Below are 13895 nucleotides of genomic sequence, written 5' to 3'. Positions count from 1 at the left end.
CAGTCAGGTTGCACTGAACGTCTCAAAAGTACTTTCACAAGCTAACACCAGAGTTGCCATCGCTTCTAGCACTTCAATAAAGGATATAACCAGGACAAAATCCAAGCACCACGAACCAGTCAATGCAGGAGTTTACACTATACCCTGTGGAGGCTGTGACAAGATTTACGTAGGTGAAACAGCCAGAAACCTCGACACCCGCCTCAATGAACACATTTACGCATGTAGGAATGATAACTTGAACAACGCCTGTGTACAACACCGAAATTCCACCAATCATCTCATGAAATTCAGAGACGCCCAATTAGTGATCAAAGAAACTAATTTCCGCAGACGCAAGTGCCTCAAATCAGCACTGATCGCTGTTTCGAATACAATTAAACAAAACAACGGCAGCTTCACCATCTCCGAAGTCTTAGCAAGAATCCTCCTGAAAACAGTAAACCCTGCCATCACATAGTCTCTCCTGTTATACTACACACAGCACAGAGAGTGAACACTGAAACAAGCTTCCTCATTCCAGTCTATATTTGTCCAACCTATTTTTATGTTACCCAAGTAATAGATTTTATATCCTTTTACTCATGTACGAATTAATTGCTCTACCATATTGTATTACTTTTGTCACTACCACTACTACTACTACTACCACTAGTGAACATCGAAATGGTACCTCACTAGTATTACACCTCACTCTGAGCCTTTATATACCCTCTGTGTCCATGTATTGTTTGTAATGGCTTGATAAAGCTCCTGGAGAGCGAAACATTGCCACAATAAATGTCATATTAGTTGCACTTGTGTCCTTTTACTTTACAGATCATAAGTGAAAAGGCTAGGAAGTTGCACGAGGATTTAATTAGAAAAATGCCTGCAACTAGTGATGATGTGAGTGAATTTAAGGCCAGCAAAGGTTGGTTTGAGAGATTTAAGAGGCGTTGTGGCATACATAGTGTGATAAGGCATGGTGAGGCTGCCAGTTCGGACCACAAAGCAGCTGAAAAATATGTGCAGGAATTCAAGGAGTACATAAACAGTGAAGGACTGAAACCTGAACAAGTGTTTAATTGTGACGAAACAGGCCTGTTTTGGAAGAAAATGCCAAGCAGGACCTACATTACTGAGGAGGAAAAGGCACTCCCAGGACATAAGCCTATGAAAGACAGGCTTACTCTTCTCATGTGTGCCAATGCTAGTGGTGATTGCAAAGTGAAGCCTTTATTAGTGTATCACTCTGAAACTCCCAGACTGTTCAGGCAAAAGAATATCCTCAAGGCTAATTTGTGTGTGCTGTGGAGGGCAAACAATAAGGCATGGGTCACTAGGGACTTTTTCTATGACTGGTTACACCAAGCATTTGCCCCCACTGTGAAAAATTACCTAACTGAAAAGAAATTAGACCTTAAGTGCCTCCTGGTGTTAGACAATGCCCCTGGTCATCCTACAGACTTGGCAGAGCGACTTTGTGGGGACATGAGCTTCATTTAGGTGAAGTTTTTGCCTCCTAATACCACTCCTCTCCTGCAGCCCATGGACCAGCAGGTTATTGCAAACTTCAAAAAAATGTACACAAAAGCTCTGTTTGAAAGGTGCTTTGTAGTGACCTCAGAAACTCAATTGACTCTAAGAGAGTTTTGGAGAGATCACTTTAATATCCTCAATTGTGTAAACCTTACCTATAAGGCTTGGGATAAAGTGACTAAGAGGACCTTGAACTCTGCTTGGAAGAAACTGTGGCCAGAATGTGTAGACCAAAGGGATTTTGAATGATTTGAGGCTAACCCTGAGAATCCTATGCCAGTTGAGGAATCAATTGTGGCATTGGGGAAGTCCTTGGGGTTGGAGGTTAGTGGGGAGGATGTGGAAGAGTTGGTGGAGGAGGACAATGAAGAACTAACCACTGATGAGCTACTAGATCAACTTCAACAGCAAGAGGCCACACCTGAGGAAATTGCTTCGGAAGAGGGGAGAGAGAAATTGAAGAAGTTGCCTACTTCAAATTAAGGAAATGTGTGCAAAGTGGCTTGAAGTGCAAACCTTTTTTGATGACAATCACCCTCACACAGCTATTGCAAGCTGTGCTGGTGACTATTACACTAACACTGTTGTGAAACACTTTAGGAAAGTCATAAAGGAACGAGAGGTACAGGCCACTGTGGACAGATATTTTGTGTGACAGAAGTCCAGTGACTCTGAAGCTGGTCCTAGTGGCATTAAAAGAAGAAGGGAAGCAACCTCGGAAAAGGACTTGACACCTCAAGTCCTAATGGAAGGGGATTCCCCTTCTAAACACTAAAACCATCCAGTCTCCCCTCCTCCCATCCCATCAATCATCACCACATCTTCAATAAAGGTAAGTGTCATGTAACTGTGCATGTTTTCTTAAGTTTGTGTGTATTAAAATTAATATTTCATGTGGTAAATTTTTTTTTTTTTCATACTTTTGGGTGTCTTGCACGGATTAATTTGATTTCCATTGTTTCTTATGGGGAAAATTCATTCGCATAACGATAATTTCGCATAACAATGAGCTCTCAGGAACGGATTAATATCGTTATGCGGGGGTCCACTGTACAGTGCAAAGTCACTGTTTTATTCCAAAAAAACGGTCAAAGTTTTTTTTTTCTCATTATGCACTGTGTGCTGCAGGATTTTTTTTATACTGTGCACATTGACCACATAGACCCATTCTTTCATACGTAGGCCTACCAGCTTTCTCCCACTAGATTTGAGGGCGCTAGAATTTAGGCGTACTAGTACGTCAAAAACCCTGGGTTGTAAGCCGTACTAGTACAGCCGAAACCCTCAGAGGGTTAAATGATAGTTCTTTTTCTTGCCAGTAGCACTTTATGGTTTCTTATAATTCACCACATCATCCTTCCAATAAATCGAATATTCCCTCTTTTGATTTTTTGGCTGTCACTTATACTGAAGGTGGGAAGTATGGTGCCTGCACTCTGAAGGAGGAGTGTTGATGTTGCAGTTGTTTAACTGTAGTGTAGATGCACCTCTGGCGAGACATTGATGGAGTGAATGATGATGAAAATGTATCTTCCTTTTCAGGTCACCCTGCCTTGGTAGGAAATGACAGGGTGAGCATGATGACAGATATATGAAAAGTTACCCCTTCTCCTGTATAAATTACTAAATTTAAAAAGAGAAACTTTTGTTTTTGTTTTTGTGTCACCCTGCCTCAGTGGAATATGGCCAGTTCGTTGAAAAAAAAATGAAAAGTTATAATACAGGTCTTGAAATGTTGGCAGAAAAAATATAAATAGATTCATTCAGATTGGTTACAATATCTTTTAATGCACAATAACAAATACAGGTTGAGTATCCCTTATCTGAAATGCTTGGGGCCAGAAGCATCTCAGATTTTAAAAATTTTCGGATTCTATAATATATGTAATGAGATACCTTGGGGATTGAACCCAAATTTAAACATGAAATCCATTTATATTTCATGTATAGCTTATACACAATATTTTGAATTACAAAAATAATTTTTTTAATAAAAGCAGCACAGCAGCATTGGCAAAATACTTGCATCAGCTGTCAGAAGAAAAAACGGCAAGCTTTTAGTCTCCACCTACAATGCCATATTTTTATTAAAACACTGTTACCCATAGGGGTATCTGCAGGCCTTTTTGACATTTTCAACACTACCTTTACACCACAGAGCAGAGAATAAGCACAAAACACATGGTAATTACAGTGAATGCACATAGGTCTGGTGTTGATTGTTGATAACAAACTGATACCAACAGAGCTTCAGAGCCCTACCCAGGGTATGTGAGGTCATGTGTCACAACTGTCTGGGTATACAGAGACATGCACAACACCAACTGAAATTTTTCCATTTGTGGCATCATGTCAGAGCTCGAAAAAAGTTTAGGATTGCAGAGCTTTTCAGATTTCGAAATTTCAGATAAAGGATACTCAACCAGTACAATGAAACATCACCAGCTGTTTGTATCTATTAAATTTTTGTTTTTCAAATAGTTCAGTGTCAGTTTCTTACAATTAGGTGCTTTAGACAGTGCATAACTCACAACAGATTATAATAATTATTATTGTTACCATTATTTTAATTATTATTATTATATGTATTTGGAAACTAAGAGTTACATCAATGTGGGTTATACAGTGTAATTATAGATTGGAGTGTATGGGTAGTGAAAAGTGGAGGCAAGAATTAGTGAAGGTGTACAATTAATGTCATAGGTTAGTTTTTGTTAAAAAGTCTCAAGAGGGAGTCTGCATTTTAAAGGTGGCACTTTCAGTGAGGAAGGCACTCAAGAGTTGTGCATCAAGGCATTGAAGATGTCTGTAATGAATTCTGCTTGCAGAGAGGTGCTGGGCATCTCATGAAAGGTATCAAGTTTAGCAATAGAAAACTTGAAACCATGGGAGGTATCCCAGTTATCAGCATGATCAATAGTGTGTTGAAGAGTGGTCACTAAGAATCGAAAGTGTGGCCCTACACAAGTGATGACAAAATCTACACATAAAGACCAGACACTTGTGAGAAGGACTGAAGTAAATTTGTTAATAGCTATGCCTAGCACAAAATCTGGGAAAGGCTGTTATTCAAGTGAACATTAGATTGTCTCTCCTATGGAAAATATTTAAGGTAAGGCAGCTGTCTGCCTCATAGGCCAAACATGGGACAAACTAACTCCATGTAGTGTCATAAGCTTTTTCTAGGTCAAAAGAGATCACAGTAACTGAATTGTCTGCAAAGGCATTTCGAATGTAAAGTTTTTTTTTTTTATTATCACACCGGCCGATTCCCACCAAGGCAGGGTGGCCCGAAAAAGAAAAACTTTCACCATCATTCACTCCATCACTGTCTTGCCAGAAGGGTGCTTTACACTACAGTTTTTAAACTGCAACATTAACACCCCTCCTTCAGAGTGCAGGCACTGTACTTCCCATCTCCAGGACTCAAGTCCGGCCTGCCGGTTTCCCTGAATCCCTTCATAAATGTTACTTTGCTCACACTCCAACAGCACGTCAAGTATCAAAAACCACCTGTCTCCACTCACTCCTATCAAACACGCTCACGCATGCCTGCTGGAAGTCCAAGCCCCTCGCACACAAAACCTCCTTTACCCCCTCCCTCCAACCCTTCCTAGGCCGACCCCTACCCCGCCTTCCTTCCACTACAGACTGATACACTCTTGAAGTCATTCTGTTTCGCTCCATTCTCTCTACATGTCCGAACCACCTCAACAACCCTTCCTCAGCCCTCTGGACAACAGTTTTGGTAATCCCGCACCTCCTCCTAACTTCCAAACTACGAATTCTCTGCATTATATTCACACCACACATTGCCCTCAGACATGACATCTCCACTGCCTCCAGCCTTCTCCTCGCTGCAACATTCATCACCCACGCTTCACACCCATATAAGAGCGTTGGTAAAACTATACTCTCATACATTCCCCTCTTTGCCTCCAAGGACAAAGTTCTTTGTCTCCACAGACTCCTAAGTGCACCACTCACTCTTTTTCCCTCATCAATTCTATGATTCACCTCATCTTTCATAGACCCATCCGCTGACACGTCCACTCCCAAATATCTGAATACGTTCACCTCCTCCATACTCTCTCCCTCCAATCTGATATTCAATCTTTCATCACCTAATCTTTTTGTTATCCTCATAACCTTACTCTTTCCTGTATTCACCTTTAATTTTCTTCTTTTGCACACCCTACCAAATTCATCCACCAATCTCTGCAACTTCTCTTCAGAATCTCCCAAGAGCACAGTGTCATCAGCAAAGAGCAGCTGTGACAACTCCCACTTTGTGTGTGATTCTTTATCTTTTAACTCCACGCCTCTTGCCAAGACCCTCGCATTTACTTCTCTTACAACCCCATCTATAAATATATTAAAGTATTGTGTAAAGTATTGTGAATTAAATTGGAGAAAGGGGTCTGTGGTGGAATGACCATTTCTAAAACTGAATGGAAACTATATTAGAACAAAGCTGATAGTGGTCTCTTTTTTTTTTCCCCACCTTCTGTCTAAATGTTCAGTTTTACAAAAGGGATAAATCTTCCCATTAATAAGGTCAGATGGAGCAAGGGAGGATTGGGGGTTATTTGAATTAGTTTCAAGGAAGGAAACAGAAGGTCCAGTTTCTTGGATCAAGAGTCCCTTCACTGTGCAAGGGACCTTCCCTTGAAGGAAAAGCACCCTGAAGCAACTGGAGGCTTCTGGTTAATGATGAAATGAAAATTGTTTTGTATATACAGTCATTCCTCGGCATCAGTGGGAGATTGGTTCTAGAACCCCCCACAGATATCAAAATCTGTGGATGCTTAAGTCCTGCATTCCCTTCCCATGTTGAGTGTCCCAGGGTAGGTGTGGTGGTGAAGGGTATAGTGCTTGGTTCTTTCTCCTCCATCTGGCAGTGAGGCTCAGAGTTCCATTCATACATGTCTAGTACCATACATTGGCCACACACCACCCACACCAACTGCTCAATCAGCTTTTCCCTTATCTGTGGCTAGATGCCCTTGCTGCACACCCATACAGCCCACAAACCCCACCCAGACCATGCACCCCTACAATTCCCCCAGTTACATGCCTTCAACCATATGTACATCCAACCCATGCCTTCCTCCTCCCACCCCTATAATTCCCCCACAGCTACATGTCTTTGCCCACACCATTCCAACCAGCAACTGCCACCTAAACAACTCTCCATGGCCACACTATCTAACCAACAACCTACCCTTACACAATTCCTCCCACAGCCACATGCCTATACTTACACCATTCCCCTACTATCTCAAGACCACACCTTGCCTAGTCCCACACTATTTCCCCATGACCTCTCATTCATACCTCATCCAATCTTTCACCCTAACATGCAGTCCACATACCTAATCACTTAGTTGCACACCCCACTCATTATGGCCTACACCAACCCCACACACTCACCCACTCAGTCATTCATTATCCAGTCACCACCCACATCAGGCCACTGACCACACCTATTAAGAACTATCAAGAAAATGGAAGAAAACTCAGATGGCTGTTTTTACATGTATGCAGCCATCCCTTGGTGTCACCTACACATCATTTCACTTGTGTGGATTTGTTGTAGTGCTTGGCATGTGACAAATTCAAATTTTGCTTTTTGCAACTTTCTGGATTTTTTTTTTTTTTTTTTCAAATATTTTTGATTCGTGATTGGTTGAATCCATGAATGCAGAACCCGTGGATACAGAGGGCCGACTGTATTGACGAAAACAGGAAGATAGCATCACCAAAACATGAAAATATAACATCTTCCACAGGTGTCCCTCTTCCTGTTATTTATCACAAACTTCTTTTTTTTTTTTACAATTTTTAGCATTAGTAACAAAGACACGTTTTCCAACCACATTACACTATTTTAATATTGATGACTGTAAAAATGCTAAAAATTCTGCAACAAGCTAAAGTAATAATACTGATATAAGCTAAAGTAAGGGAACTGTTCTATTAAATCAAACATTTGTTTTGCAGGTTAAATATTTGCATATGACGGATGCTATACAAAACCTACAGAAAGCAGGAGTTTCTAGCAATATTTCACCAGCATTTGAAGATCACACTGACCTTGTACCTGCAGTTTATGAAGGTTAGAACACTTCTTTGACTGTACCTCACTGACTGAGGTCCAGTATTTTATTTTTAACATATAACCTGTATTTGCATCTCATAGTGCATTCAAGGCTTCATTATCCAAAAATTAACTGACCTACTTGTGATCAATTCAAAATACAGTGGACCTTCGGTTATCGGCTGTAATCCATTCCAGAAGGTCGGCCTAAATCCAAAAAGGCCGAAAACCGTAATAACATTTCCCATTTCGGTGGGAGACGGCCAACTTGTTGAAAAAAAAAAAAAAATTAATCCACTCCAGACACCCAAAAATATTAACAAAAAATAAATTTTTTAAAGATTAACTATAATCTTTAAAAAATGTATATTTTGTTAATATTTTTGGGTGTCTGAAATGGATTAATTGGATTTACATTAATTCTTATTGAAAATGTTATTTTGGTGTTCGGCATTTTTGGATTTAGGCCGACCTGGAATGGATTACGGCCAATAACCAAGGGTCCACTGTAGTTTTGTACACACAAAACAATGAGAAAGAAAAAATACTTTCATCATCATTCAACACTTTCACCACACTCACACATTATCACTGCTTTTGCAGAGGTGCCCAGAATACAACAGTTTAGAAGCATATACGTATAAAGATACACAACATATCCCTCCAAACTGCCAATATCCCAAACCACTCCTTTAAAGTGCAGGCATTGTACTTCCCATTTCCAGGACTCAAGTCCGACTATATGAAAATAACCGGTTTCCCTGAATCCCTTCACTAAATATTACCCTGCTCACTCTCCAACAGATCGTCAGGTCCCAAGTATCATTCGTCTCCATTCACTCCTATCTAACACGCTCATGCACGCTTGCTGGAAGTCCAAGCCCCTCGCCCACAAAACCTCCTTTACCCCCTCTTTCCAACCCTTTCGAGGACGACCCCTACCCCTCTTTCCTTCCCCTATAGATTTATATGCTTTCCATGTCATTCTACTTTGATCCATTCTCTCTAAATGACCAAACCACCTCAACAACCCCTCTTCTGCCCTCTGACTAATGCTTTTATTAACTCCACACCTTCTCCTAATTTCCACACTCCGAATTTTCTGCATAATATTTCAACCACACATTGCCCTTAGACAGGACATCTCCACTGCCTCCAACCGTCTCCTCGCTGCTGCATTTACCACCCAAGCTTCACATCCATACAAGAGTGTTGGTACTACTATACTTTCATACATTCCCTTCTTTGCCTCCATAGATAACGTTTTTTGACTCCACATATACCTCAACGCACCACTCACCTTTTTTCCCTCATCAATTCTATGATTAACCTCATCCTTCATAAATCTATCCACCAACACGTCAACTCCCAAGTATCTGAAAACATTCACTTCTTCCATACTCCTCCTCCCCAATTTGATATCCAATTTTTCTTTATCTAAATCATTTGATACCCTCATCACCTTACTCTTTTCTATGTTCACTTTCAACTTTCTACCTTTACACACATTCTCAAACTCATCCACTAACCTTTGCAATTTTTCTTTAGAATCTCCCATAAGCACAGTATCATCAGCAAAAAGTAACTGTGTCAATTCCCATTTTGAATTTTATTCCCCGTAATTTAATCCTACCCCTCTCCCGAACACCCTAGCATTTACTTCTTTTACAACCCCATCTATAAATATATTAAACAACCATGGTGACATTACACATCCCTGTCTAAGACCTACTTTTACCGGGAAGTATTCTCCCTCTCTTCTACACACCCTAACCTGAGCCTCACTATCCTCATAAAAGCTCTTTACAGCATTTAGTAACTTACCACCTATTCCATAAACTTGCAACATCTGCCACATTGCTCCTCTATCCACTCTATCATATGCCTTTTCTAAATCCATAAATGCAATAAAAACTTCCCTACCTTTATCTAAATACTGTTCACATATATGCTTCAATGTAAACACTTGATCTACACATCCCCTACCCACTCTGAAGCCTCCTTGCTCATCCGCAATTCTACATTCTGTCTTACCTCTAATTCTTTCAATTATAACCCTACCGTATACTTTTCCTGGTATACTCAGTAAACTTATTCCTCTATAATTTTTACAATCTCTTTTGTCCCCTTTCCCTTTATATAAAGGGACTATACATGCTCTCCGCCAATCCCTAGGTACCTTCCCCTCTTTCATACATTTATTAAACAAAAGTACCAACCACTCCAACACTATATCCCCCCCCCCCCTGCTTTTAACATTTCTGTCATGATCCCATCAGTTCCAGCTGCTTTACCCCCTTTCATTCTACGTAATGCCTCACGTACCTCCACCACACTTACATTCTGCTCTTCTTCACTCCTAAAAGATGGTATACCTCCCTGGCCAGTGCATGAAATTACCGCCTCCCTTTCTTCCTCAACATTTAAAAGTTCCTCAAAATATTCTCGCCATCTACCTAATACCTCCCTCTCCCCATCTACTAACTCCCCTACTCTGTTTTTAATGGACAAATCCATACTTTCCCTAGGCTTTCTTAACTTGTTTAACTCACTCCAAAATTTTTTCTTATTTTCATTAAAATTTCTTGACAGTGCCTCTCCCACTCTTTCATCTGCTCTCCTTTTGCACTCTCTCACCACTCTCTTCGCCTTTCTTTTACTCTCCATATACTCTGCTCTTCTTATAACACTTCTGCTTTGTAAAAACCTCTCGTAAGCTACCTTTTTCTCTTTTATCACACCCTTTACTTCATCATTCCACCAATCACTCCTCTTTCCTCCTGTCCCCACCCTCCTATAACCACAAACTTCTGCCCCACATTCTAATACTGCATTTTTAAAACTATTCCAACCCTCTTCAACCCCCCCACTACTCATCTTTGCACTAGCCCACCTTTCTGCCAATAGTAGCTTATATCTCGCCCGAACTTCCTCCTCCCTTAGTTTATACACTTTCACCTCCCTCTTACTTGTTGTTGCCACCTTCCTCTTTTCCCATCTACCTCTTACTCTAACTGTAGCTACAACTAAATAATGATCTGATATAAAACACTAAATGAACATTACATACCTTTATTAAAGACTCCTGTTGGCATATGGAAGGTGAGGAGGAGAGTTTGTTTGCAAGGGGAATCCCCCTCCATAAGGACTTCAGGTATCAAATCCCTCTCTGGGGTTACTTCCCTTCTTTGTTTTTTACTGGCACTAGGACCAGCTTGAGAGTCACTGCACCCCTGTCACACAAAAAATGTCCAGAGAGGTATGTTTCTGGCATCTCTTTAAGATTTGCCTGAAGTGGGACAAGGTTTTGTCACTAAACATGTTGTAAAGTAAAAGGACACAAGTGCAACTAATGTGACATTTTATTGTGGTAACGTTTCGCTCTCCAGGAGCTTTATCAAGCCATTACAAACAATACATGGACACAGAGGGTATATATAGGCTCAGAGTGAGGTGCAATACTAGTGGTAGTAGTAGTAGTAGTAGTAGTAGTAGTAGTAGTGACAAAAGTTGTAGTAGTAGTAGTAGTAATACAATATGGTAGAGCAATTAATTCGTACATGAGTAAAAGGATATAAAGGCTATTACTTGGGTAACATAAAAATAGGTTGGACAAATATAGACTGGATAGAGGCAGCCTGTTTCAGTGTTCACTCTCTGTAATGTGCTTTGTGTAGTATAACAGGAGAGACTATGTGATGGCAGGGTTTACTGTTTTCAGGAGGATTCTTGCTAAGACTTCAGAGATGGTGAAGCTGCCGTTGTTTTGTTTAATTGTATTCGAAACAGCGATCAGTGCTGATTCGAGGCACTTGCGTCTGCGAAAATTAGTTTCTTTGATCACTAATTGGGCGTCCCTGAATTTCATGAGATGATTGGTGGAATTTCGGTGTTGTACACAGGCGTTGTTCAAGTTATCGTTCCTACATGCGTAAATGTGTTCATTGAGGTGGGTGTCGAGGTTTCTTGCTGTTTCACCTACGTAAATCTTGTCACAGCCTCCACAGGGTATAGTGTAAACTCCTGCGTTGACTGGTTCGTGGTGCTTTGATTTTGTCCTGGTTAGATCCTTTATTGAAGTGTTAGAAGCGATGACGACTCTGGTGTTAGCTTGTGAAAGGTCTTTAGAAACGTTCAGTGCAACCTGGCTGTTGGGAAGAATTATAACTTTGTTGGGAGTGGTGTTGGTGCGTGGAGAATTAATGATCTGAAGAGGCTGTGACAAGATTTACGTAGGTGAAACAGCGAGAAACCTTGACACCCGCCTCAGTGAACACATTTACGCATGTAGGAACGATAACTCGAACAACGCCTGTGTACAACACCGAAATTCCACCAATCATCTTATGAAATTCAGGGACGCCCAATTAGTGATCAAAGAAACTAATTTCCGCAGACCCAAGTGCCTCGAATCAGCACTGATCGCTGTTTCGAATACAATTAAACAAAACAACGGCAGCTTCACCATCTCTGAAGTCTTAGCAAGAATCCTCCTGAAAACAGTAAACTCTGCCATCACATAGTCTCTCCTGTTATACTACAGCCATCTAGACCCTTTCTTGCTCCTCTCATATCAATGATCTATTAAATGCCAGTCAACAAACGCAAATCAGTATTCCTTGCTAACAATACTTTTCTTCTCAAATTCTGACCCTACTGATTTAAACACAACAGTAAATAATGACTTTAAAAAATCCACACTGCATAAGTCATCAAAAACATATTAAACCCTAGCTTTTGACAACACACTCCACCTTATTCAAAAATCTTTAAACTTATTAAGCATAACTGTTCATACATTCTGTTATTCAGTGTATTATATATCTTATATATCCTTCCTCCTCACACAGTTTTATAATATTATAGGTTTTTTCCTATCAAGGCCATCAAGTGAACACCTTTCTTTGTTTTTTTAATTCACACATTTCTTGTTTTATTTAACTGTGCTGACTTATTTCTCTTTTTTTTTTCACTGTTGTATTGAAGATTCCTCATTGCACAAACCCTTATCTTCACTTCATTGTCTCAGATTGACCAAACAAATGTACCAACTCCATGAAGTGCAACATCTTTCAGCATCTAATTTACCTTCAGTTTTTTCATAACAGGCATAGTTTCACACTTAATCATCATTTTTCCTTCATCAGCATTACCTGCACTGTGTCTGGAAGCCATGATAAATATCCAAAAATGAGATTGGGTGATGAAAAGAAAAAACTGAGTGATATGCACCTAGCTAAAATTGCACGGTACTCATCCAATTACATTGACCTATGTGAAAAGATGTTTATTTACATCACCTCAAGCTCCCTCACACCTTTTTCCACAGCAATATGACAAGAGAGTTACCTAATGCATATTGGGAGGTCTAAGGCCTTCCTGCTCCAGTGTACCACCAATAGAAATGAATTCCACTCCCATGTGCCTTAATGGAAATGGGCACACTTTTATTGCAAATGAAAGCCTAAATTTAAATTGCATAATACATACTGAAAGCACAAGTTATGATCACATGACTTAAAATTTTCTACTGTATGTACAACTTACACAGAATTACAATTTCTACAGTAAGTTCTGTGCAAGCCCTTGTCTCTTACATGAATCATATCAAATATTTATTTGCAAAACAACTAAAAGCACATTGTAGGTGATGCATTGACAAAATAAAAAGTGGGCCCACTGTGAATAAATAACAGAACCAGGCAATACCACACTTGTTATAGAGCCAAGATATTGTCCTAGGTAAATCATTCTCAAAGGGAGAACTACCCCCTAAACATTTCTTAATAAAAACTGCTCCGTCAGCACAAACTGTACTCCCAGTTACTAGTGAGATGGCCTACACAAGTTCACTCAGTGGTTGGCAGTGAATGAGCTATTTATAATGTTTTGTCATTCTTAATGCACATTTTACACTAAGTTTAAAATTGGAAGTGGAAACATAGCCAAGGCAATTTTTTCTTAAGATGTGCTTCTTTTTTTTTCTATATTAAACAGGTGGATTAAAAGTGTGGGAATGTACTTGGGATCTTCTTCAATTTCTTGCAGATTCTGATATCAAGTTGAAGGGAAACAGGTAAATTTTAATAGTATGTACTGTACTTAGTCATAAATCATTTTAATCCATTACATTTCTTCAATGTTGGAAGTCATTGCACATAATCTCAAAATGCTATAAAGCTTTGCCATATGTATGAACCTTTTCTTATAAAATTTAACTTATTTTCCTTATCAGATGGCTGGTTTTGCACGTACTTTCCATTTAACTCGTGTA

General features: G+C 39.9%; 1 protein-coding gene across 13 annotated transcripts in view; it reads left to right on the top strand.

Moving 5' to 3' along the window:
- Window positions 1-13895, top strand: part of LOC128697715 (histidine protein methyltransferase 1 homolog) — a 55707-nt gene that overhangs the window by 15167 nt on the left and 26645 nt on the right. For all 13 annotated transcript variants that reach the window (XM_053789593.2, XM_053789618.2, XM_053789610.2 and 10 more), the window contains 2 exons: window positions 7525-7639; window positions 13619-13697. In XM_053789593.2, the coding sequence (XP_053645568.2) occupies window positions 7525-7639; window positions 13619-13697 (194 nt within the window). The remainder of the gene's footprint in view (window positions 1-7524; window positions 7640-13618; window positions 13698-13895) is intronic.

This window comes from Cherax quadricarinatus, chromosome 31, assembly GCF_038502225.1.
Source record: "Cherax quadricarinatus isolate ZL_2023a chromosome 31, ASM3850222v1, whole genome shotgun sequence".
Taxonomy (NCBI): domain Eukaryota; kingdom Metazoa; phylum Arthropoda; class Malacostraca; order Decapoda; family Parastacidae; genus Cherax; species Cherax quadricarinatus.
Note: the sequence above shows the minus strand (reverse complement) of the source record. Positions and strands in the feature narration are given on the sequence as shown.